Genomic DNA, 23968 nt, shown 5'->3' with positions numbered 1-23968 from the left:
GAATACACACTCACATTAACAGTGGTGTTGAGACCAGGAAACCCTGCCCCTGCAGTGATGATGATGATGATGATCGCTGTCTATTAACTCGTATTGCACATATAAGAAGCCTATGAAGAGCTGACTAACTAGTCAGAAGAGTCTCCTGCTTTCTCTCACACATACAGGTCGTATTTTACACACGGAAAGATGATTGTACATTTTTCTTTGCTTTTTATTTTCTTAAAAAAAACTCTTTTCACAAGAAGAAAACCTCAGGAAGTAGGAAAGAAAACGTCCTTTTAACCAGAAAAACCTCTGACTGCAGGATGGAAAACCTCCCTTACAACGGAAAGAAACCGCTGGCAGCAGGAAGGTAAAACTCCCATTTGACATGAAGAAAACTTCCAACAGCAGGAAGGAAAAAAAACCTCCTTTTAACAGGAAGAAAACCTCAGAAAGCAGGAAGGAAAAACTACATTTTGACAGCGGGAAGGAAAACCTTCTTTATAACAAAAGAAAACCTCAGACAGTGGTACGGTAAAACTCCCGTTTAACAAGAAGAAAACTTCCAACAGCAGGAAGAAGAAAAAAACCCTCCTTTTAACGGGAAGAAAACCTTTCAAAAGAAACCAGACTAAGAGTTGGACCTTGACTGTTTGGGGTTTGGGGAGAGCAGAGAGAAAAAAGAACAGCATAGAGATAAAATACAATAAATAAAATAAAAAAAACGTTGGTTAGCTTGGTGGGGCCAGTAACTATTTACAATGAGAAGAATAATATTAGTGCGATCAAATATTCGTCTCTGCCTTTGCCGGGTGCTGCTAACCAGGTACAAACCTCTTCTGGCACTCCCAGTCTCTTTGCAGGACTGAATGGAACAGACATCTTGAAAAGGTGCGGTCCGAGCTCCTTATAGTTCTCCATGGCAGTCTTGGAAAAGATTGTTCCCTGCAACCAATCAAACACACACATTTCTAATTAACGCATGACGGAAAACCTCCGCAGCTGATTGACTGGTGACGTGTACATACAGGTGCAACAGCGTTGACTCGGACTCCTGAGGCTGCCCACTCGATGGCCAGAGTCTTGGTTAAGTTATCCACTGCTGCCCGGGCTGCTCCTGTGTGGCTGTCGGGAAGAGAAGACTCAGAGTTGCAGTAAAATGTGCGCAGCTTTGTAGACGAACCAGGAAAGAGGCGGCTCTTACGCCATGCCGGGGAAGCCTTTCCACATGTCGGCAATTATACTGTTTTTATACTGATAGTATATAGTATATAGTATATAGTATACTGTTTTTATACTGATAGTATATAGTATAGATTATACTGTTTTTATACAGATAGTATATAGTATAGATTATACTGTTTTTATACAGATAGTATACAGTATAGATTATACTGTTTTTATACAGATAGTATATAGCAAGGAGTAAACTGTTTTTATACTGATAGTATATAGTATAGATTATACTGTTTTTATACAGATAGTATATAGTATAGAGTATACTGTTTTTATACTGATAGTATATAGTATATAGTATACTGTTTTTATACTGATAGTATATAGTATAGATTATACTGTTTTTATACAGATAGTATATAGTATAGAGTATACTGTTTTTATACTGACAGTATATGGTATAGATTATACTGTTTTTATACAGATAGTATATAGCAAGGAGTAAACTGTTTTTATACTGATAGTATGTAGTATAGAGTATAGAGTATACTGTTTTTATACTGATAGTATATAGTATAGAGTAAACTGTTTTTATACTGATAGTATATAGTATAGAGTAAACTGTTTTTATACTGATAGTATATAGTATAGATTATACTGTTTTTATACAGATAGTATATAGTATAGAGTATACTGTTTTTATACTGATAGTATATAGCATAGATTATACTGTTTTTATACAGATAGTATATAGTATATAGTATACTGTTTTTATACTGATAGTATATAGTGTAGAGTATACTGTTTTATACTGATAGTATATAGTATAGAGTAAACTATTTTTATACTGATAGTATATAGCATAGAGTAAACTGTTTTTATACTTATAGTATATAGTATGCTTAATGCTTCCCAGCAGCTGTGGTAATACAACATTATAGCGACTTTTGATTGTTGTAAATCATGTTTATGTGTTACCTTACGGAGCCCCTGAAGGGTCCGTATGAACTCTGCGCCCCATTTCGGGCTTTCTTGTAAAAGAGTTCACGTGGTTGAATTCAGGTTAAACAAAACAAACTAAAAGCCTCAATTCGCAGGTATTATTTTCTTCCACCTGTTGTGTGACTCCGTCTTATTGTCTTAACTCCTTACGGTTTTGAGCAAGTCTTTTTTTTTCATAACAGTAAATACAATATTCGCTGCCTGCTCTTCGGGTTTTCTTTGCATCTGGTAGTTTGCAGTAATTTATCAGGTTTTCTCCCCCAGTTTTACCTCTCAGTGGAGAATAATGGGATTAATAAAGTGCACATAAACGCTGTGTCTGCAAAATCCCTGACATTTTGTGGTGGAAATTCTTGGCGGGCCTAGATGCTCTGGTCCCTTCACATTATTTGCAGTCATCGTAATCATACGCAGAGTCTTTGAAGTCTGATGCAATGTAGGTTTATTGAAAATCAAGGTCTCAATAAGCCGAGTGTTCTCGCGAGGCAGAAGTACCAAGAACTTCTTTTTAAGCTGGTTAAGTTCTTGACTTTATCGTTGGGGGTTCCACATCTGCTGTCGTGTCATGTGTCCTGACACAATGGGTTTGATCTAACATTCACAGTCCTGAGACCACCTGACATTCAGGAAGCAACATGTATGAAGATTTTCTGCTATCTAACGCTGTCTCATGATTAATACACAGTCCAGCTATTCTAAGTTGATACACGTTGTACTCTTAATGTTGCACAAATAAATACTCTTATTGATTAAGCATTCAAAATTAAGATTCATACAACAACTCATGTGGTGAGTCCAAAAACATCCACCACCTTTACCTCCATTGACCTTTTCCCCACTTTTAACAGTGACGATGCATTTTCTTTTATGTGTGAAAGACAATAACTTGAATTACACACTAAACCACCGGCGGTCTCAGGCTGCCAGCCAGTGAGGACTGATACAAACTGGTTGCGGACTTTGAACACACACAACCCTGCTAATTCATAGAGGAATTTCAACAACCCAAACAGAGGAGCCTGAACGGAGTGAACGGTCACAGGAGCATTCAAAGAACGGAGAAAGAGGGCGGTTTTTTTGTCTACTTTTTACTTCCCTTTACTCTGCTGTTATCTCTGTGCTGGATTCAGTTAGCTGCTGATACATAGGAAGAGAGAACAATGAGGAAAGCAGCGGTGTTTGTATTGTTGCTGCTAAATGTGGCGATGAAGGTGAACGGGGCTGCAGACACGATGAGGGGATCTGTGGCAGAAGACGCCGGACCAGAGGAGGTGAAGACGAAAGAGGCTGAAGCCACTGGTACCATTCCTGCAAGTAGAACCGGTTCTTCAGCTTTTTTAGGCAACCTGCTGGTGGTGCCCATGGATGGGAGTCACTGGGTGGGTATAAAAGCCATTGCCCAAGAAATGGGTCGCCGTGGACACAGGGTTACCGTGGTAATACCAGAGATCAGCATGCGGATGGGTCCGGGGAAACACTACGACACCTTGACCTATCCGGTTCCTTATGACCAGGCTTATATCGACTCTGTATTGTCCACAATCAAGGACATACTGGACAAATCTGCACAACCTTTCCTGAGCAAAGTAATGACTCGATTCTCGCAGTTAAAGAAGATCACAGGCATAATTCACACCACTGCAGAGAGTATACTGTTCAACGACAGTGCCATATCACATCTGGCACAGCAGGTGAGTTCAAATACAGATGCTGTAAAATAGAATACAATTCAATTGCCCAATTCAAACATTGCAAATAATACTACATCTTTAAGGCCTCTTGTTGAGACGGTGTCAGCGTGGCGGAGATTGAACTACTTTTTGGAGATTGTGCTGCACTGGATTGCATTAGACTGTGAAGGGTTCAGGTTATTGTGTTGAAGTTGGGACAGTGTTTGAAGAAGCATGCACATGCCTTACTTAGGTAAAATACTAATATAATCATGTGAAATGATGTTATTACAAGCAAAAGTCCTACATCAAAATTTCACTTGAATAAAACTATTATCATCTAAAGTTAAAGTATAAAAAGAAAAAGTTCTCATTCAACAGAAAAATATGATAATATGGTGATTATTATTAATAATATTATTATTATCATATTGTGAATACTGTTGCATCATTGTGACATATCCCTTTACTGTTGCAGGAGGCTGAAGTGGAGCCAGTTTCAATGGCTTTATTTAGGTACTTAAATGAAGTGTTTATTAATGTCAGGGTCAGGCCCTTCAATTGTGTCTGAAGATAAATCTGGAGGATCATGAGATAATTAATGAGGCTGGAAAAGAAATAAATTAGATTCTGGTACAAAAATTTATTTTTGCTTTGCTTTTTCTGTGAAATACTGGATAATTGGACCTTTAATACTTATTAAAATAAAACAAAAGGTACCTCAAAATTGTACAGTACAGTACAGTTCTTCAATAAATGCACTTTAGTCACAAAGGGACTGAGGAAGTGTGAGAAGGAATAATAAAAAGAGTGAACTCTGTGCCATTGACATGCTGTTCTTCTGGTGTGTCATGTGAGTCCAGATAGGAGAAGATACAGAGACTTCTTAATTGCTGCTTAATTTCTGTTGGAAGTTTTTCTTCTTTCTTCTGGAGACCCTGCTCACTGTTTCACTTCGTAGGGCTTCGATGCCGTCCTGACAGACCCCATGGTGCCGACAGGCTCATTAATAGCTCGGAAATTAGGTGAGTTTCCCTACACTTGGATTATCTGTGTTTGTGCGTTTTTACGGTCTCTCACCAGTCTGTGCTGAACTCCTTCCAGGTCTCCCGACCATTAACCTGCTGAGAGGTATCCCGTGTGGCTTGGAAATGAGTTCTGCAGGCTGCCCGTCCCCGCCCTCCTACGTGCCTCGCTTTTTCACCGGATACACAGATAAGATGAACTTCAAGGAGAGACTGATCAACACTTTGGTGAGCACATAGAGACGCACAGGAGCGAGGACATGCTGCTCAGTTTTTCTTACATTAAATAAACTCTGCTGTTTCATAGGTGACCATTTAATTTGGTAAACTAATGCAGCCCCCGCAGATTGTGCAACTCAAGTCACTCTAACATATCTTCCCTGTCTACAGTAATTGTTCTATTACGCACGTCTTAGTAATAAGGCAAAAATATAATTGTAAAACGTGTTATGGTTATGTAGTTCGACCAATTAGGACCCTTCAAATTTGTCTCCCTACTTTATCGCACGTTCTGGATTATGCAGGTCATGGCGTCTCAAATTTACAACTTAAATTTTAGTGCAGTTAAAATTTACCTTACTTAACATAAACTTTTTTTCCTGACCTACAGGTGGCTTTACTGGAGCCGTTGTTCTGCAGAGTGCTATATTGGCACTTTGACCACATAGCCTATCGGTTCCTGGGAGAGGAGGTGAGCGTGGCTGAAGTGCTGTCAGACTCTGCTATCTGGCTGCTGAGGTAACGAGAACAAAGGCAACTTTGGGTTATTTGGGAGAAGAATAGCTGCACCAATATAGTCATATGCAGAAGCACTAATTTAAATACTGATCCACCAATAGTTTTCTTGACTTTCCTGTTGCTGTGACAATTATCGACTAAATCACACTGAAATAAAAAATGTCTTTAAATTCTCCATCTCTTGTGATTCTGTTTAACCAGGATGGACTTCATGCTGGATTTACCACGTCCCCTCATGCCGAATGTCATACTAGTTGGTGGAATCAACTGCAATGTGAGAAATCCTCTGCCTGAAGTAAGAACTATGTATTTTAGATTACAATTAAGATTCATCATGTAGTTGTTGTTGTTTTTTTACCTCCTGCTCATTTAGCAACACTGATTGTGAAGCAGAAAGACTGAGAGATGAATAGAAAGGAAGTGAGGAATACAAAGAAAGTGTTGTGCTCACACTTTTGCAGGATCTGGAGTCGTGGGTGTCAGGAGAGCATGGCTTCGTGGTGTTCACTCTGGGCTCCATGGCGTCAGATATGCCTGAAAAGATCACCTCTGTCTTCCTCGAAGCCTTCAGACAGATTCCACAGAAGGCACGGGAACATTTATCAACATCTGTTATATTAGAAATCAATGCAACAATCAAAACTTCTGTAATTTCTACTTCGACAGGTGATCTGGAGGTTCACCGGGCAGCTTCCTGACAACGTCCCAGAAAATGTGAAGGTGATGAAATGGGTGCCTCAGAACGACCTGCTGGGTGCGTGACACCACGTCGACACATCCTGAAATGTGACCCACGATTCTCCGAGCCGACGGGTGATGCGTCGCATATGATAACGTCTGATGTCTCTGCACGTGTTGTGTGTTAGCCCATCCAGGAGTTCGTGTTTTCATCACTCACGCCGGCTCACACGGTCTGTTTGAGGGCCTGTGTCACGCTGTTCCCATGCTGATGGTGCCGCTGGGCGGGGACCAGCCTGACAACGCCAAGAAGATGGCGAGCAGAGAAGCGGGAATCGTCTTGGATATTACTTTTATCACCACGGAAAGTCTTCTTCAAGGACTGAATCAGCTCATCAATGACACCAGGTGAGGCGGTCAGACCGTCGCTCAAACTGTGACCTTTGTGGATTTCATTTTCACGCCATCTACCTCACTTCATTGTTGTACTCTTCAACCCCTCCTACCTATGTGTGTGTGTGTGTGTGTGTGTGTGTGTGTGTGTGTGTGTGTGTGTGTGTGTGTGTGTGTGTCCAGCTATAAAGAGAACATGCAGAAGCTGTCAGCTCTTCATAACGACCGGCCGGTGGACCCGCTTGAGCTCTCCGTGTACTGGACAGAATTTGTGATGCGACATAAAGGGGCGACGCATCTCAGAGCTGCTGTCCATGACCTCAACTGGATCCAGTACTTCTGTCTGGATGTGATAGCAGTACTGGCTGCTGTAGCGTTGATTTTTGTCATACTGACAACAAAATGTATGAAACTATGCTACCGGAAACTGAGCGGGAAGAGGAAGCAGGAGTAAGAGGATTATGGAAATGCTTCTTTGGTTTTTTCTTTTAAGGGAAATTTTAAGAAATACATAATTATCAGTCAAAACCTAATTGCAAGTGTGTGAAGTTATATTACAAAACAGCCTTAAGAAGACCAAGTAAAGCCATGTGGTGATCAAAAAGACATTTAATAAACAGAAAATACAGAATATGATGAGACTCCATCAGGTAGGTTTTGGGTTTGAGGGACCATAATGAGCATTAGTGGCCGCCCTTCTTTGGGGGGAACATGGTGTACTCGACAGCCAGAGCAACAGTGAAAGCAGCAAAGCCCCACTTGAATCCCCTCAGCAGAACCTCTGACAGAGTCACCGCACGAGCGAAGCCGCCCGAGTACCTCCACGCCTCGTTTCTGCAGAGAGAAAGGGAGAGCAACAGGAGACGAGGACGGGCGGCAGTGTCAGTGATCGTCACGGATACAAACATGTCTGATGTATCTCCTGGAGGTACCGGTACTCACCGTGCCCAGGGGTCCTTGAGGCCCCTGGCTGCGAGCCTCTGCTGCGTGAACTCCAGTGGGGTTCCTTCTGTCTTCCACTGTCTCCAGTCGGGCATTGACATTTTGCTGTGGCCGTGGTCACCTCCCATCCTGAACACACGCAGATACAGGCGAGTTAGCAGAGGCCTTTATTGCTCATCAACCTTCAGCTCTCTGGGAGAACAGAAAATCGTGTTTTGTTGCATTTGCAGTCATTAGCATCAGAAAAAAGCCACAAATTCATTCGTCGTGTACATTTTAATCAACTAGAAAGCCTTTTTAAATTCAGGCAAAAAAGACTTTCCCCATTATAATATAGAAAATATATATGTTTTTAAATCTCTAGCTGCGTTTGTATACCTGAACCACAACAAATATTATAATCAGAAAACAACTACCTCATCTTTGGTTTCCGTCAACCAGAAGTGAATGTCTGAAAACTTTTATTTTACTGTACAACAGAGGAACTATTTTCTTGTTTAAATCGACAGGTTAGTGTGTCTCCTGCTCCATTTGAAAAACATTTGGACCAAAGCTGATGTAATCATCATCATGCAAAAATGCTCATATATTTAAAGGACACATAAAAGGCACATATTAGAGGCTAGCCGAGAACACGTTAAACAATAACGCTTTAATCTCAAACACAGAAACAATTGGATCATTTTCACCTCCTAAGAAATTTTGGAAAAACTTGTGGAGGTGGATGTTCTGAACGTCTATTTAACATCTGTGCTCGTGGAAATCAATATTGTTAAAAATAGTTTTTGCTGCTTCACTGGAGTTCCTGCTTCAAAACATGGCACTATGATTACATTTTCACAGGAAAGCTTAATGACTCGTTTTACTGAACAAAATGCGAAACAACACTGAATTACAACCTACCACAACACTGTGATATAATCCTGGGATTCACGTATTTAAAAAAAAAAAATTTGTGTCATGTTTACGTATTTACATGATGCGTCTTTTATCACTGTTGAGACTTAAGGGATTCAAATTAGCTGTTTAGCCGACTCTGGCAAAATTATACAAATATTTTTGTGTGAAGGTTCTCTGTCATCCAGGTCGGGGGATTTCTAAGTTTTACTCAAAGAGGACTGAACTTCAGTTTCTTAAAGATGTTTTACGTGTCATTCAGAGGGTTTCTTCAGTTGTGGCCGGTGGGGAGTCCCAGGCTTTTAACTTCTTGTGAGGCGGTTAATACCTCGTATGTTAAGTCCTGTAAGTGAATTGTTGACCCACTGAGCCATCATGCAAGTTGTGGTGTGAATATATACGATTCAACAAATGCTTTTACAATGTCTGCATTATTACATCTATGTTGTTGTTACTAAACAATAAAACAAAGTTGTTGCTGTAATATTGAGTCAGCTAAAGCTCCCTGGTGTTCAGGCTTATAGACAATTTACTTTTATACGATCTCGGTATAGTATCATGATTGACATGGTGTTTATAGTTCCACTGCATCTATAGAGAATTATTGTACTTTCTACTCCACGACATTTATTTGAAGCGTTGGTTAAGATAAATATTTGATCAAATGGATGATGTTAACAATGTTTTAAAATCCGACTCATTGTTAGAAATTAAATCAGTGGTTACTTACTCTGATGCTTGAGGACTAATCACTGCAGGAAATAAAGGGGGCACAGGGAAAAGCTACCCAAAGAAATCTCAGAATGGCCCTAAAAACTGTGATCGACCGGCAAAAACTGCCCCCAAGATTGTTTAAATGTATTTATATTTACAAGTTTAAGCTACGATCCTTAATCCTACACTGAGCCAGGATTTTATTCACTTTGATTTCCGGCTCGAATACACACTCACATTAACAGTGGTGTTGAGACCAGGAAACCCTGCCCCTGCAGTGATGATGATGATGATGATCGCTGTCTATTAACTCGTATTGCACATATAAGAAGCCTATGAAGAGCTGACTAACTAGTCAGAAGAGTCTCCTGCTTTCTCTCACACATACAGGTCGTATTTTACACACGGAAAGATGATTGTACACTTTTCTTTTCTTCTTTCTGCATTTGGTGATTACTGCATGCATTTTAATCTGCACTCATTCCACATTGAAAACATAAAGCATCACTGATATTATTGTTTTTTTTGTTTTGTTTTTAAACTGCACTCAACGTTTTGCAAAGTGGGCACACACACACATATATATATATATTTTATTTCCTACACTGCTATTAAATAAACTAATCCCATCATATATTACAATACATCAGTCAGAGGGTTAAAACCATCACTTTTATTTAAATATCATCCCGTTGATAGATTAAGAAAAATGTTTTAAAAGACCAAAACACGTCGATGAAGGCGGACAGCTGGTTTTTAGTAGCTGACGACGTCATCTTGTTTCCTAAATAAAACCGCAGCACTTGATTCAAGACTCGCTTTTCCTCCCGCATCCTCTTCTAAACATTTCACTTTATCAGAGTTGTTCATAAAATGTGAGACAAATGTAATGAAGACGACGGACGGTACCTGAATGGTTTGTTGTGACCTCTGCTGCTGGACGAAACGTTGCGACAATCAATGTTAGTTTACGACAAAACTAGGGAAAGTCGTTCAGGACAAAAGACCTAAGCGGCGATCCGTACAGGAAAAGGCGATTGAGCTTTTACAAATAGCACATACAAATGAGACTATAACACCACAACAACTACACGTTTATTAATTATTCATTGATTTAAACTTCTACTATAAACACTCCTATCTTAAAATACATCATTATTATTATTATATTACAGTTATTCCAATTCCATTTATGTACTCTTCAAACTATTTCTATTAAATACTTTCTCTTGATCAACATCACAAGGGATAAATAAATTCTGATTTAAGTAAAACACTTATTTTAATCTATCAAACTTCTTATAATGGGCTATTTTAAAGAGACGTTCTTTATGCACAAACTTACATTTAATGACAAAAACATTGTCCTTTAACACTGAAGTAAAACTTATTAATGATGCGTTATACAAACACGTTTAAGTACATGTACAATTAATGTGTATTATCAAGGTAAGGCGTCTGTTAAATTTTTAGATTTTCTTAACGATCATCTGTGATTTAAAAAAAGGATTACATGATCAGGCACCTGCGGGACAAAGTGTTGTTGTGTCGCCCCCTCTCACCTCGATGCTCTCACCACTGCAGCAGCGTGGACCCAGGTTAAACCAAAAGGGGTGTTTATTTTGAAATTGCAGCACCTGACTATGAAACAATCAATTGAAAACACTGCATCGCCATTTTCTATCATTTATTTGCATTTGTTCTTTTTCATTTATATTTCGCAGTTGTCTCCTTTACCTACACTTGTGGAGAAGTTATGCTAAAAAGTGCCGTCTTTTCTTATGAACTTACTAACACAGGCGTTGGAGGACATATTCTGTACATTCAGCTGCTTATGTTACAAATCATTATCCAGTTACATACAATTATGTACACAAGTTTCACATTGAATCACACACTACAAATATACATCTTATAACAAGGCCACCATGGTGTTTTGCTTCTGCGTCAGTGCTTCTGGTGTCTCTGCAGCTCCTCGTCCACGATGCTTTTTGGCCATGTAACAAAAGTTAATCAGAGTTTGCTTTTTGGGTTGAGCAGCTCCTCCAGAGCGTCCAGGTTCTCCCCCTCTGGAGCCTCAGGCCATGTCCTGTGGTCTGGAGACAAACGCACATTAAAACACACAAGAATTGAACAGCGTGTATCTAATTCATACTGTAAAGACTGAAGTGCCCCTGTGTTAGCGAGGGGGACGTACCAGGTATCTCCCACATGGAGTGGTACAGACTTTGTCCTGCATCGACTCTCAGTGTGGCTCCAGAGATGTAGGAGGAAGCAGGAGAGAGCAGGAAACACACTGCTGACGAGATCTGAACAAAGAAACACACACATAAAATAAAAGGCACATTCTCTGTAAATGCCGTTTAATATCACCACATTAAGTAGGAAAGAAAACGTCCTTTTAACCAGAAAAACCTCTGACTGCAGGATGGAAAACCTCCCTTACAACGGAAAGAAACCGCTGGCAGCAGGAAGGTAAAACTCCCATTTAACAAGAAGAAAACTTCCAACAGCAGGAAGGAAAAAAAACTTCCTTTTAACAGGAAGAAAACCTTTCAAAAGAAACCAGACTAAGAGTTGGACCTTGACTGTTTGGGGTTTGGGGAGAGCAGAGAGAAAAAAGAACAGCATAGAGATAAAATACAATAAATACAATACAAAAAAACGTTGGTTAGCTTGGTGGGGCCAGTAACTATTTACAATGAGAAGAATAATATTAGTGCGATCAAATATTCGTCTCTGCCTTTGCCGGGTGCTGCTAACCAGGTACAAACCTCTTCTGGCACTCCCAGTCTCTTTGCAGGACTGAATGGAACAGACATCTTGAAAAGGTGCGGTCCGAGCTCCTTATAGTTCTCCATGGCAGTCTTGGAAAAGATTGTTCCCTGCAACCAACCAAACACACACATTTCTAATTAACGCATGACGGAAAACCTCCGCAGCTGATTGACTGGTGACGTGTACATACAGGTGCAACAGCGTTGACTCGGACTCCTGAGGCTGCCCACTCGATGGCCAGAGTCTTGGTTAAGTTATCCACTGCTGCCCGGGCTGCTCCTGTGTGGCTGTCGGGAAGAGAAGACTCAGAGTTGCAGTAAAATGTGCGCAGCTTTGTAGACGAACCAGGAAAGAGGCGGCTCTTACGCCATGCCGGGGAAGCCTTTCCACATGTCGGCAATGATGTTGACGATAACTCCTCCATGCTGCTTCATCCACGCAGTGTAGACTGAGGAGGAAACAGCAGCAGTCACACTTTAAAATCTTGATCACACACACACACACACACACACACACACACACACACACACACACACACACACACACACACACACACAGAGTACCCTCCTTGCAGCAGTGGAAGGTTCCGGTCAGGTTGGTGTCGATCACGGCCTTCCAGCCTTTGGAGGAAATGTTGTCCGCAGGGCTGCTGAACTGACCTCCTCCGTTGTTCACCAGGAAGTCTATCCGGCCATGTTTCTCCAGCACCGACGCCACGAGAGCTTTCACCTGCCGCACAGGGAATCCAAACACGATCAAATCAGGCCGCTGTGCATCGACAACGGGAACACGCGGCCGATCGATCCCGAGGCGCAGCGTGAGCTCACCTCGTCCTCGCTGCGGATGTTACACGGTAGAGGAGTGACGCTTGCAGGACTGGACGGAGGGATTTTCTGTCTCATCTCCTGAGCTGCTGCCTCCAGCCTTTCTGCCTTCCTGCTGGAGATCACCACATTGCAGCCTGAAGACAAAATACCAAACCATCGTTGCTCGTCAATATGCACTTGAATAAATTCCAGTCATTTTTTTTTTTTTTTTAAAGTTGCACTTTCAACGAGGTCCTCGTCCACGGATCCCGCTGTCACTCAAACAGTGACGCAGTGAGGAGACACTGACGTACTCACACCTTGAAGTTCATCTTGTGTAGTTTTACTTGTTTCTTTTTCAAACATTCACACTCTCCTGTTCAATCTGGAGCCATTTGACCACAGACCTTAAATTTGTTAATAATATTTGCATCTGTTGTCACAGCAACATGAAGCTGTCAGCTCTCAGTCTTATAGTCTTTACATGCATGTCTATAATTTTATTTCTGATCATCTGCATCCGGTCTCAGCTTTGTTTTGTTTTTTTGCTACATGTTCGGTGTTGTGCACACGATAATACTAATTAAATAGGCTGAAAGACTGATTACAAGATTAAGGACATGTGTGACACTAATTATAAAAAAAAAAAAAACCAGTTAGTTTGAAATATTATAACGCTGATATTTCTAATCTTTAGGGATACTCACAAATGTGTGAAGCTCTTTTAGAATCATAAGCAATATTTCACTTGTTCCACACTTTCTTTGCTTCTCTCTGACAGGCAGGTTTAAAGGAGAAAACTGTTTAACGTCATCACTTACTCTGGTAAGTGTACTAAAAAAAATTCATCCTCGACTGCTTGTACTTTTACTAAAGCAGGATTATTCATGCAGGACTTTTACTCGCAATAAGAGTATTTTTACATTGCTGCGTTGATATTTTTACACGAGTAAAGGATCTGAATACTTTTCACACAGTTAAATGTAATTTTGTGATCTATAGAGCAACAACTGTTGATCATCATATTATTATTTGATATAAGTATTAAACATCAGCTCCAGAATAAAGCTGAAACTTATTATGAGTTTCACTGAATTTCCTTGTGAAGCAACAGTTACGACCACCACATACTTCTAGCTGTTACTGAACATTGTGCCTTCAGTTTTAATAATGAGGTCCGACAGTGAAGGCTTGTATCTGTGTCGAAGTTCACTTCAAACAGTCAGCGCTATCAAAACAACAACAACCCCCCCCTCCTCCTCCTCCTCCTCCTCCCGCCGCCCCTCACCCAGCTCCAGCAGCTCGGTGGAGATGGCTTTACCGATCCCGGTCCCTCCGCCCGTCACTACGGCCACTTTGTGGTTGAACAAGCCCGGTCTGAACACACTGGACGCCGCCATGCTTTGCTTCCTGCAGAGTCCCGCACCGTTTACGTGCAGTGTGTGTTGGTGACGCAGCGTGCACAGCGCCCTCTTCTGGAGCTCCCGCCGCAGTGCGCGTTTGTTGTTGCAGCACTGCCATCTGCAGGAACTGTTCCTTTCTAGTTTCTGCTCTCAAGATCACGATCAGCTTTATTGGCCAGGTATGTTACACACACACACACACACACACACACACACACGAGGAATTTGACTCCGGTTGTAACTTGTTCTCTCCGTGCAAAAAAAACCCCAAACAACTAAAACAGGCAGACATAAATCGACATATATACAGCTAGGAAAGAAAGAAACAAATATATACATACATACACCTAAAATACACATAAACTATACTTCCTGATACACTAAATACGGTATAGATATAGTCAAGTTTAATGTTTTATTAGCTAAATTATGGACGCTTCAAATTAAATCTAAGTAATCCTATATTCTAAATTATAAAGGGCTTTATATGTCAATCTCAAAAACAAGGACATTCTCCTTTTTATGACACCGAATTGTTCAGGAGGTAAACAGCTGTTTCAGTAAGTGATAAATTGCATGCTTAATTTCAGAACCAAAAAGCTTTTTTTTACTTTATTAGTATTATTTAGGGTGTAAAAACTCCTGCAGTCTTTAAATTGGTTTCTCCTGTTTATTTTCCTGCAATCCTGCATTTTCTAGGTGTTCCTATTTGTATGTATATCTACAGCAGATGAAACTTATTTGAAATACATATTCATACAATGTTAGACTCTAACCGAGCCAGTTGTTTCCCTGCTCTGATCATTTTAACATGGAAAACACTTTACAAAACATGCAGTTCCCTTGTAGCATTAGTACTATAAACCATCTTCATGTCACATTGTCTGCTCACCACAGAAGACATTAACACTGTGACAATTATCTGCTGTGAAAAATTATACTAAAAAAACTATACTGAAAAATACACATATGCATAAATGACTAATTTGAATTAAGAAGCCTGTGATGGCTTGTTGAACTTTTCAAGAATGAATCATTCTCCTCTGGTTGAAGCAACTTGTTTTAGATGCTTGAAAAATGTAAGTTCACAGATGCGGAGCAACATATTTCTAACACGATTACTTTATTGTTAGTGTGAATATCCATAAATCTGGCAAAAACACTGCAGTCCAGGAGAACTCCTTTCATTATGTCTTGTCACTTTAAACCCAGCACTGCCCTTAATGGTAAAACGTCACAGCGGACTGAGCTCCAGCGAAGCTTCTTGTAGCTTTCATTGTACGGCTGCTTCGGAAACAAAAGACAAACAAAGAACTCCGCTCCAGACCGCTTTATTTTTTGAATGTTGAGGCCAATGTCCAGTTTGGTTAAATTATACAAAACAAAGTCCCAAATCCACCAGTGATCTTGGCGCACCGGCTTACTGGTCCTTCAACTCCTTCAGCCTCCTGATCGCAGACTTGACTGTGACAGCGGATGTTGTGCTGCAAGGGAAGAGAAACATCATGAATAACAGCCAACAAAATGAGTTCCTGAATAATCTGAAGGGGGAATTCAAACATGTAGCTGCTGGATCATGTTTTACATCAACTAAAACCAGCCTCAACAACTGAGAACGGGGGAGAAGGTTTTATCTCAATGCTCTGAGTGGGTTGATCACATTATTGAGTGGTTAGTTAAACACAATGTTAATCACTGCACTGACAGGCTCCAGTCTGGCAGAGAGAGATTGATTTGTTGGTGTAACGAACTTCTATAAACGGGATCAATTACTAATATAAATGATAATCACACTAGTTCTTAAGAGGAAGCCGATAATTTAGTGCACCAACTCAGCGGGGACAATTACTGAAATTTAGATACGTGACGACTGCAAGCGGTGAGCTCAAATCAAAAAGAGCCAAAAACACAGCCCTCAAACCAAAAGTATATATTAAAATACCCACTGTGATGATTTCAATCTGGGTGACAGATGAAAGCTGAAGACAACAACAACAAAAAAGAAACCTACTTGTAAGTCCAAGCACCTCCAGCCACGGTCTTCCTGCAGGACCCACAGTGCCAGATACCAACAGCCCTCCTCTTCATCTTGGTCTGTCCAGACAAATGTAGGTCATTAGAAAGGATCATCCTCACATCACATCTGTGTACTTAAATCCAGGGTGGGCAGCGTGTTTTTTTTGGCATCTTTGGGCAAAAACTCCACAACAAGACTTCTGCACATTTGAATTCAAGTTGTCTTGAGATAAAACTTCTGCAGCTCCTCTGGTCTCGGTATTCAGGCTTCAGAAAATACAGCATTTGATAAAGACTCTTATGGCTCATTTTAAAAAAAAGAGAGCTCCTATTGGCTCTTCCTCAAATGGAGCCGCTCCTGAACATCTTGAGATGTCACATCTGATTCTGTTGCAGAAAATTATTTTATTTTTGTTGCATTTTCCACAACAACAACAACAACAACAACAACCAGGTGATCCTGGAGTCCACTACACACAGCTTCCTGCGAGAAGCTCGTGTTAGTAACGTGGTGCTCCCTCCAGTCGTCCTTACCTTGCCACAGAAGGAACAGGTGTATTTAGCATGCTGGGAGATTTCAATTTTCTTCACCATCTTCCTCAGCGACGCGCCGTAACGCGTGCCGTATTTCCCAACGATCCCCACCTTCTTGGTGCGCTTGGCCTGTGAACAACAACCAGGGAGCGTTAGTACGGATCGGTGAACCTCGTCACGACGCTTTAATTAAACAAAAAGAGACTTTAAATCAAGAGCGGGATTGTAAATGTAGGCTTTAACGCCTCACGTTAAAAAAGCTAACGTGGCTAAACCCGCCCGGTACTTGGGTGAACGCTGCAAAGGTGGCCGCCATTACGGTCTCAATGTGAATTGAAAACATCGTTTTAGCTGTCGATTTAATCACCAATCTAACAGAACTAAAGCTTGGGTCGGACAATCACGGTCGCTGAGAAGCCTCCGAATATGTAAGTATATCCTTTATAGCCCAGAAAACGTTAGATTGACACGGATTGTGAACGGGACGGGGTTCGCTCACCATCTTTTCAGTGAAGACGTAGGTCCAAAGAGGGATTGCTCAACGCGCAGGCGCGATTTTACCGACTCGATCAAGCTGCATTGTGGGACTTTGAGTTTTCGCAGACTGCGGATATTTTACATAAACATAAAACTATACTGAAAAAAACAAATCGTAAAACATTGTGTGATTTTTTTTTTTTTATTATTATTTTTTTTTTTTGGTACAACCGAAAGGCAAAAACAGAACAATAATACAAATACAATAATAAAGGAAGCAAATTAACCCGTAACTAAGGACGCGTGAGTAGATACGCGCATGCGTATTCATGTTGTGGACGACACTATCACAGCTGCTGAGTCGAAATGTTGGTCCACTCAGCCTGTCGCGATGCGGCAGTTTTTATTCGTGAATATATAATCCAATGAACATATTCTTTCTTTATAAGTAAGTTAGGCGATATGCTATGAAGCTAACACGGAAGCTGGTTCTCGCGAAGGCGAAGGCCTCCGACTTGGAAAGCGTGAAGAAACTGAACTGCTGGTAAGTGCCCAAGTGTTAGCATGCTGGTAGTTTGGTTGTTGTTTTTTTTTTGGTGCCATTATAATCTGTGCAGCGTGTTTGTGATCACGTTACATTTTATTTTTGCAGGGGATGCAGTCTGACTGACGTGAGTAGTGAAACTGCTTTTCATATTTGGTGCAAAGTCACTCTTCATGCTCAAATGTACTTTTTACTATTCCTTTTATTTATTTTTATTAAAGTTGCATGAATTAATGTGTGGTTCCAGATTTCTATCTTTTCTCAGATGCCCAACATTGAGGTGCTGACGCTGAGGTAGGTCTGCTTAACTCTTCACTGTCTCTCTGATACCGTTACACCTGCAGAGTCACTCAGGAGGAGCCATCATTCCTGCCATGATGCTTTTCCTCTTCTCTCTCTCTCTCCACAGTGTCAACAGCATCTCGTCTCTCTCTCCTCTGGCTGGCTGTCTGAATCTGAGTGAGCTGTACCTGAGGAGGAACATGATCCCTTCGCTCTCTGAGCTCTCTCACCTGCGTCCGTTGACACGACTCAAAGTGCTCTGGCTGGCTGAGAATCCCTGCTGTGGACCCGAGACCAGCCAGTATCGGCTCACCGTGCTGCGATGCCTGCCTCGCCTCCAGAAACTCGATAACCAGGGTGAGCGCGGGATGTCTTTGCGCAGCCGTACGCTCAGCTGTTTAAGAGCTTACTATCGTATCGCAGGATCTTTATCAGCAGGTTGTTTGGCCACTAAACGTATATATGTTCATTCAAAGCACGTTTTTGACCTTGCAAGCAGTTGAGTAATCAGTTGTAACACATCTGAACAGCTCATATGTGTCTTTGTACGATGTTTTGCGAGTACAGTGGTGACAGAGGATGAGATCTCACTGGCTCTCATGGATGGTGAAGAGGTCACCACGCCCCCGGGCAGCAACCGGAACCAGCTTTCCACCAACGGACAGACAGACGCAGAGACGGAGAACGACCCGCTGAACTACAACATGGAGGAGACCAAGTAGGTCCCGTAGACTGAAGCACCACTTACAGAAAGCTCGACATGAATTAACTGAAAACAATCTGCCAAATGAATGCAGACAAGAAAATAAAAAAAAGTTTCTTTTAATTTTTGTTTTTAGCAAAATCAGAGAAGAGTTGGGAATGAAGCCTCTTTCCAGAGACAAGTTCTCGTCCCCGTCTTCTCCATCAACCAGAGAAAACATACCATCAATGAGAAAGGTAGCGTCCCTCACTCGTCCCACTGAAACACAAGCTGTTGAATTATACTCCAACCTGGAATATTTGTATTCTTGCCTGCCAATTAATGATAACTAAATCTTTCCAGACACACACTCTGGATGCAGTTCTGCTGCTGCTGAGAGATTTGGATGAAGACGAGCTCCATATTGTTCACACAGCGACGAAGAACAGACTCCAGACGTACACACTGGACTCACAAACGCTTCAAGATTCGCAGCAAACGCAGAAAACCACCGACCTCCAACACTGATCTGTTCATAGCATGCACTCAGGACTCACTTTTTCACCCAAACCTCACAGTCCCCATTTCCACCTTCAGCCTGCAGTATGCTCATCATGTGATGTCATCTCACTGCCCCTTTTTCCTTTTTGTGGTCCAGTTTTCCCCGTGTGGACGAGCACGCCATCATCTCCCTTGCTTTCTTTTTTTGTTTTTTAAACGCTGCCTGCCTGCCTCCCTTGTAAGAACAAAAGAATGTACGTTTTGCTACACGCAAATATATTTCTGTAATTAAAGCAAATAAACAGCAGTGCATTTTCTCCAAGTGCTGCTTTTAATTACACAGAAGTTAGCTGGAAACATGAACATATCCAAACACAATGTGTGCTACAGAGCAGTCAAAGCATTACACCAATAATCTGTTTTAATCATTAATTTAATCGGTGCAGCCTCGCTCGTGTCTTGTTAATCAGATGTAACCGGGTCCTTATATCAGTGGTTGATTCTATGAAAATCTGTTCCTAAGTCTTAAGTCTTGTCTTCTCAATCACCCTCCTCATTCTCCAGGAAGTCCATCAACGTGCTCGCATCCACAGCGACGATCAGGTACTCCACTCCGTCTGCACCCTGCAGGATCGAGACAACAGAATAAATGTGAAAAGTGTTGCGCATCAGAGTCTGCAGAGAGTCACTGAATGAGAGCTGTGGGATTCTAAAATGAAACACGAGTCCACCTTGCGTGTCCGTATCAGTTTGTGGTCCCTGAACTCCGTCAGCTGAGTCCTCAGTGTGAGGTCCGAGTTCACCAAGAAGGCCTCTCGACAGCGCTGGTAGAAATCTTGGAATGACAATCCTGCACACGGGACACACAAGTGTTCACAGTCGTACAGCAATACAGTGACATAAAAACTGTTTAAAGTGTTGAATGTGTGTTTGCACCTGTGTACGAAGGGTTGTCTGTGTTTTCCAGCTGGAATTTCACCAGCAGTTTGAAGATTCCTCTGCAAAGAAAAACAAAGCCGTTAACAAGTTATGGACTCGGACAGATTTGACGTCGAATGACATGGAGGTGGACGTTTCACCTTGCGTTGGGTGTCAGGCTGCGGAGCACGTGTGTGAGGGACGACAGGGCGAGAGCGCCGGTCTGCTGCACCAGGAGAGAGTTCTCGTACGACGTCTCCTCGCCGTAGTGCTGGAACGTCACACACTCCCACCACAGCCAGTTAAACTGGCTCTGCTTGAACTGGTCCCACACTGGGAACACGCAGCAAGGATTCAGCAACAAAAAACACACTTCGGTATGACTAACACTCCAGAAGAGATGCTCAGTAAACACACACCCAGAGGAGCGTTGATGTGGTCTAAAGAGGCCACCAGGTGCAGGTTGGGTAGGGACGCCAGCTGCCCCAGTGCACTCTGGGTCTTTTCTCCTCGCAGCATTGGTCCGTCGATATTATGGATGAGCAAGTACACATGGAGATCTGGGCCTGCGAGGACATTTTATTAATGTAGAACAAACAGAATCCAAACAAGATGTCAAGACAGAAACGATCCACAGACGCACTCACTGTCTTTGAGGGTCTGAGAGATGAACTGGATCTGGTCTGAGGGTGTCCGGAAACTTCCCTGGTGCTCGAGAACCTCACACGTCAGAGCATTTAATATCTGGAAGATAAACACAGTATGTTCATGGATATAACTGACTTTGGTTGTTGTTTTCTTTGCAATTGGTGAAGGTGGGTCGTTTAAAATTTGTGTTCTCCTTCGCTCCCATTTTGGTCACAGTTTCTGATATAAGCTGTTCCTATAATAAAGAATGTTTACTTCAAGTGTGTATTTGTGAATACTGACTGATTTCAGAGTGATGGAAGGGAAAAATCCGTTGACCACGAGGTGGATTTCTTGAGACAAATGGGACACCCGGAAATCCTCCAGCAAAGCTTTTTTGCTGCCCAAACCGTAGACGAGCACGCTGAACCCCAACCTGCACACAAACAACCACAGACACTCTTTTATGTTGTTTAAATACTGACAAAATGAGTGCAATTAAGTGCAACCCAACTTACTGTAACTGTAAGATCCATTTGCTAAAGTGCTTTTGGTGTTTGTTGTGCAGCTGCTGGATCTCTTCAGAGTAGCAGGACGGTTTTCCTTCTAAAAGTCGGACCAGCGTCTCCTGCAAAGACAAAATAAAGACAAATTGAGCCCGAGCATCAGGAGCCCTTTTACTACACTTATAATACTGGCTGTTATAAACTGACCCTGTCCAGTTTAGGTGTGTGTAAACGCCCGAGGGTGCGGTCTGACGTCAACACTTTGGAGCTGCCGTGAGCCTCGAAGTACTCCTCGATCATGCTGGGCTGGTTTGGAGGTTTAGCTGTGCTCTTGCTCCTCTTGGCGGGGGTCTTGTTGAGAGCGGCAGATAAACCTTGACTGGGAGTTCGTGGGTTCTTCAAGTTGTCCTCGTCCTCTTTCTGCTCTTCCTCCAGCCCATCTTCATCATCCTCCGACCCAGAGTCAGAGGGTGACAGCTCGCTGTCGCTGTCTGACCGCAGGCTCGGAGCTGGAAGTGTCAAACATGTTTAAGATTGTAGTGAATTTACATTGTTTACTTCTGTGAAGCTGCTGTGATTATTACATGTCAGACTCACCTGCCATTCTCTTCCTGAGTCTGTGTGGTGTTGTGGAGACAAACTGGACCTTTTTGCTCTGTCATTAAAAAAAGTAAAAGAAGTTCAATAGACACAACTTAACTCACTGATTATACAGCAAAAAAAATACAAAGGTTTTCATCATCAGAAGCTGCTCGCTCTGAACTTTATGTAAGAAGTTAAACAGTTTTGGTGGTCTCACCCTCTGTGGTGTCCTGCTTTCACCTCTTTGGTCTGTACAGAGAGGGAGAGAGAATAAAATTGTGTTACGAAAATGTATGCAGCATATAATAAGAACAAAAAAGGTAGGGAAGATTTTCTGTACTCACTGCGGCTTGTTCGAGTGGGAGTTGAGGGTTCGACGTTCGGGGTCACGCTGAAGTTCACACTTTTCCCGGGAGTCCGAGCCAACTCGCTTGCTGTGTAGAGAAACACATAAAACAAAATGTGTAACACTACATTAACAATCATCTGACAAATCTGGCTGAAGCTAATATGCATGAAGGTTTGCGTACGCATGAGAAAAGAGACGGGAGGCTCTCACCTGTCTGGGCCATGTTGTGGCCACGTTTAACCTTCTGGAAAGTGAAGATGGACGATCCAGTCACTCTCAACAAACCGTCTTCATCCTCTGTTAAGCCAAGAAAAACGACTGAAGTGCTGAGGTGGTATTTGGTCAAAAGTCTTGTGCTAATAGATTTGGTCCGCATTACACACCCCAAACTGTATTAATATGATGTTAATATACACTCAGTCAACATGCATGGATCGAAATGAAGTAGACAACATCTTAAAATCTCACTTACTATAATACAATGCCCAAAACTCCAGCCTACAAAATAACTGTAAAATTGAATCAACATCCCTGTGTATCAGCATCAACAAAACATCTCAGCCTTCATGAATGGTTTTATGGGGCTGCCGTCTTGTCCGCCCCCGCCCATTTCCAGCCTGCGAGTTCGTTATTAAGCATCTCCCTGTGTTTTAACCCAGGTCCTATGTGAACTGTCATAAGCAGGATCTAACCCGTGTTGAACAGCTTGGTTTGAGTTGACAAATAACTTTTGGTGACTGGTCTGAAAGAGGTGTTCGACTAACGGTCTAGAAGGCAGCGTGGTGTTGTTTTGCCTTAGTTGGCCGGTGGTTGAAGTCTGAATGGTGATACAGTCAATACGATTCAGCCTCCAAGCTTACACAGAGCTGGAGAACAAACTGGACTGGTTGACTGATGTTCAGTGTCTCCATCACTCACCTTCTGTATTGTCTGTTCCTAAAGCCTGGATATAGTGCTGCTCATCGAGGAGCACATTTTCACCCCCATCATGCTCGGCCTCCTCTCTGCCTCCCCGTCGTCCGGCCGTGCTCTTAAAGGTCACCATCTTCTGCACAGACCCGCCGCTGCTCTGCACACCTGGTACAGCTACAACATCCACAGGCAAGACACGTCACACACCTTCTCATGAACCAGCGCGTTTCGGCGGAAGTAAATCATCCATACCCTCCTGTTTGTCCACGATGTGCTCCAGAACATCTCCATCCCCGATGAACTTCACCTCCAACACACTCATGACTAAACACAAACAAACACAACACGGTGTGACGGCCTGACTGTAATCTGTAAGAACAGGAGAGAAACCCTGCGGACAGTCAGCAGCAGCACACAGCGAAGGAAAGCGGCACGACAAGGAAATGCGTCTAAACTGGAAGGACTTACTTGTTTAGTGTTGGCCGACGAAAATGTAAACAAAACTTATACGAACTGAGAGTTCAGCAGCGTGGTGGACGCACACAAATTTCCGCGCCATCCTGCTGAAGTATTTAAACCACGTGACCAGTGAAAGGTCATACGGCGGCCAATTGAAACGCTGCCTTCAGTAAGAACCACATTTCCCATGATGCACTTCAACACCATAGTTTGAAATCAATGTCAGAAACTACTTGGTGCTTGGGTTTGTTAGTGGGGACTAATAGTAATTGTATTTAGCCTGAAAAAAAAACTAATATATTTGTACTGGTGACCACAAAATCAGTTGATATTTATCAAAGATCATTTATTATCAGTGGAATGAGAAACCCA

General features: G+C 42.1%; 6 protein-coding genes and 1 long non-coding RNA gene across 11 annotated transcripts; 2 read left to right on the top strand and 5 right to left on the bottom strand.

The window, feature by feature from the left end:
* Positions 1–720: 720 nt before the first annotated feature.
* LOC138207354 (uncharacterized) lies at positions 721–1224 on the bottom strand. Its single transcript, XR_011179019.1, has 3 exons — positions 1190–1224; positions 1014–1110; positions 721–930 (listed from the first exon to the last, which is right to left on the bottom strand). It is a non-coding gene; the product is annotated as an uncharacterized lncRNA (long non-coding RNA).
* A 1917-nt stretch (positions 1225–3141) lies between these two features.
* On the top strand, positions 3142–7263 carry LOC138207351 (UDP-glucuronosyltransferase 1A1-like). Of its 2 annotated transcripts, none has more exons than XM_069164515.1 (9): positions 3142–3854; positions 4795–4858; positions 4938–5086; positions 5469–5596; positions 5798–5891; positions 6058–6183; positions 6263–6350; positions 6472–6682; positions 6851–7263. In XM_069164515.1, the coding sequence occupies exons 1-9, from the start codon at positions 3324–3326 to the stop codon at positions 7119–7121; spliced, it is 1662 nt and encodes a 553-aa protein (XP_069020616.1). In that variant the 5' UTR covers positions 3142–3323; the 3' UTR covers positions 7122–7263. The 2 variants fall into 2 exon arrangements, with proteins under 2 accessions (XP_069020616.1, XP_069020615.1); XM_069164514.1 differs by having other exon boundaries at positions 6463–6682.
* Positions 7259–10233, bottom strand: ndufb3 (NADH:ubiquinone oxidoreductase subunit B3). Of its 2 annotated transcripts, none has more exons than XM_069164517.1 (3): positions 10130–10233; positions 7610–7738; positions 7259–7501 (listed from the first exon to the last, which is right to left on the bottom strand). In XM_069164517.1, exons 2-3 carry the CDS (start codon positions 7735–7737, stop codon positions 7351–7353), a joined length of 279 nt encoding a protein of 92 aa, XP_069020618.1. In that variant the 5' UTR covers position 7738; positions 10130–10233; the 3' UTR covers positions 7259–7350. The 2 variants fall into 2 exon arrangements, with proteins under 2 accessions (XP_069020618.1, XP_069020619.1); XM_069164518.1 differs by having other exon boundaries at positions 7610–7801; positions 10130–10202.
* A 659-nt stretch (positions 10234–10892) lies between these two features.
* pecr (peroxisomal trans-2-enoyl-CoA reductase) lies at positions 10893–14243 on the bottom strand. The gene is made up of 8 exons (XM_069164516.1): positions 14093–14243; positions 12826–12959; positions 12562–12727; positions 12365–12446; positions 12189–12285; positions 11995–12105; positions 11418–11529; positions 10893–11316 (listed from the first exon to the last, which is right to left on the bottom strand). Exons 1-8 carry the CDS (start codon positions 14202–14204, stop codon positions 11234–11236), a joined length of 897 nt encoding a protein of 298 aa, XP_069020617.1. The 5' UTR covers positions 14205–14243; the 3' UTR covers positions 10893–11233.
* Positions 14244–15522: 1279 nt separating this feature from the next.
* rpl37a (ribosomal protein L37a) lies at positions 15523–17321 on the bottom strand. The gene is made up of 4 exons (XM_069164637.1): positions 17257–17321; positions 16758–16886; positions 16219–16301; positions 15523–15691 (listed from the first exon to the last, which is right to left on the bottom strand). The coding sequence occupies exons 1-4, from the start codon at positions 17257–17259 to the stop codon at positions 15628–15630; spliced, it is 279 nt and encodes a 92-aa protein (XP_069020738.1). The 5' UTR covers positions 17260–17321; the 3' UTR covers positions 15523–15627.
* A 177-nt stretch (positions 17322–17498) lies between these two features.
* Positions 17499–19560, top strand: cfap410 (cilia and flagella associated protein 410). The gene is made up of 7 exons (XM_069164610.1): positions 17499–17778; positions 17887–17905; positions 18026–18072; positions 18188–18417; positions 18628–18778; positions 18900–18999; positions 19106–19560. Exons 1-7 carry the CDS (start codon positions 17702–17704, stop codon positions 19268–19270), a joined length of 789 nt encoding a protein of 262 aa, XP_069020711.1. The 5' UTR covers positions 17499–17701; the 3' UTR covers positions 19271–19560.
* Positions 19552–23691, bottom strand: orc2 (origin recognition complex, subunit 2). 3 transcript variants are annotated; one of them, XM_069164607.1, is made up of 16 exons: positions 23606–23691; positions 23390–23506; positions 23144–23311; positions 22436–22522; positions 22221–22310; positions 22094–22125; positions 21892–21949; positions 21502–21803; positions 21307–21416; positions 21092–21224; positions 20809–20905; positions 20581–20727; positions 20323–20494; positions 20180–20241; positions 19975–20093; positions 19552–19867 (listed from the first exon to the last, which is right to left on the bottom strand). In XM_069164607.1, the coding sequence occupies exons 2-16, from the start codon at positions 23457–23459 to the stop codon at positions 19784–19786; spliced, it is 1731 nt and encodes a 576-aa protein (XP_069020708.1). In that variant the 5' UTR covers positions 23460–23506; positions 23606–23691; the 3' UTR covers positions 19552–19783. The 3 variants fall into 3 exon arrangements, with proteins under 3 accessions (XP_069020708.1, XP_069020709.1, XP_069020710.1); XM_069164608.1 differs by having other exon boundaries at positions 23390–23528; positions 23606–23684; XM_069164609.1 differs by having other exon boundaries at positions 23390–23461; positions 23606–23684.
* Positions 23692–23968: the final 277 nt, after the last annotated feature.

The sequence above is a fragment of the Embiotoca jacksoni genome, unplaced genomic scaffold (assembly GCF_022577435.1).
Source record: "Embiotoca jacksoni isolate LCO1_2020_lvr unplaced genomic scaffold, fEmbJac1.0.p SCAF_31, whole genome shotgun sequence".
Lineage (NCBI taxonomy): Eukaryota > Metazoa > Chordata > Actinopteri > Embiotocidae > Embiotoca > Embiotoca jacksoni.
Note: the sequence above shows the minus strand (reverse complement) of the source record. Positions and strands in the feature narration are given on the sequence as shown.

Bases quoted from the DNA above. Each gene is read 5' to 3' on its own strand.
- LOC138207351 (XM_069164514.1), top strand. From the start codon at position 3,324: ATGAGGAAAGCAGCGGTGTTTGTATTGTTGCTGCTAAATGTGGCGATG. The intron at 4,859-4,937 runs GTGAGTTTCCCT...AACTCCTTCCAG, and splicing joins ATTAATAGCTCGGAAATTAG to GTCTCCCGACCATTAACCTG. The intron at 6,351-6,462 runs GTGCGTGACACC...GTTGTGTGTTAG, and splicing joins GCCTCAGAACGACCTGCTGG to CCCATCCAGGAGTTCGTGTT.
- ndufb3 (XM_069164517.1), bottom strand. From the start codon at position 7,737: ATGGGAGGTGACCACGGCCACAGCAAAATGTCAATGCCCGACTGGAGA. The intron at 7,502-7,609 runs GTGAGTACCGGT...TTCTCTCTGCAG, and splicing joins CTCAAGGACCCCTGGGCACG to AAACGAGGCGTGGAGGTACT.
- pecr (XM_069164516.1), bottom strand. From the start codon at position 14,204: ATGGCGGCGTCCAGTGTGTTCAGACCGGGCTTGTTCAACCACAAAGTG. The intron at 12,106-12,188 runs GTATGTACACGT...GGTTGGTTGCAG, and splicing joins GAGTCAACGCTGTTGCACCT to GGAACAATCTTTTCCAAGAC. The intron at 11,317-11,417 runs GTACGTCCCCCT...GTTTGTCTCCAG, and splicing joins CTCCATGTGGGAGATACCTG to ACCACAGGACATGGCCTGAG.
- rpl37a (XM_069164637.1), bottom strand. The intron at 16,302-16,757 runs GTAAGGACGACT...TTGTCTGGACAG, and splicing joins CCTGTTCCTTCTGTGGCAAG to ACCAAGATGAAGAGGAGGGC. The intron at 15,692-16,218 runs GTAGGTTTCTTT...CTTCCCTTGCAG, and splicing joins GGAGGTGCTTGGACTTACAA to CACAACATCCGCTGTCACAG.
- cfap410 (XM_069164610.1), top strand. From the start codon at position 17,702: ATGAAGCTAACACGGAAGCTGGTTCTCGCGAAGGCGAAGGCCTCCGAC. The intron at 18,073-18,187 runs GTAGGTCTGCTT...CTCTCTCCACAG, and splicing joins ATTGAGGTGCTGACGCTGAG to TGTCAACAGCATCTCGTCTC. The intron at 18,418-18,627 runs GTGAGCGCGGGA...TTGCGAGTACAG, and splicing joins CCAGAAACTCGATAACCAGG to TGGTGACAGAGGATGAGATC.
- orc2 (XM_069164607.1), bottom strand. From the start codon at position 23,459: ATGAGTGTGTTGGAGGTGAAGTTCATCGGGGATGGAGATGTTCTGGAG. The intron at 21,417-21,501 runs GTCAGTTTATAA...TTGTCTTTGCAG, and splicing joins ACACACCTAAACTGGACAGG to GAGACGCTGGTCCGACTTTT. The intron at 21,225-21,306 runs GTAAGTTGGGTT...GTTTGTGTGCAG, and splicing joins AAATGGATCTTACAGTTACA to GTTGGGGTTCAGCGTGCTCG.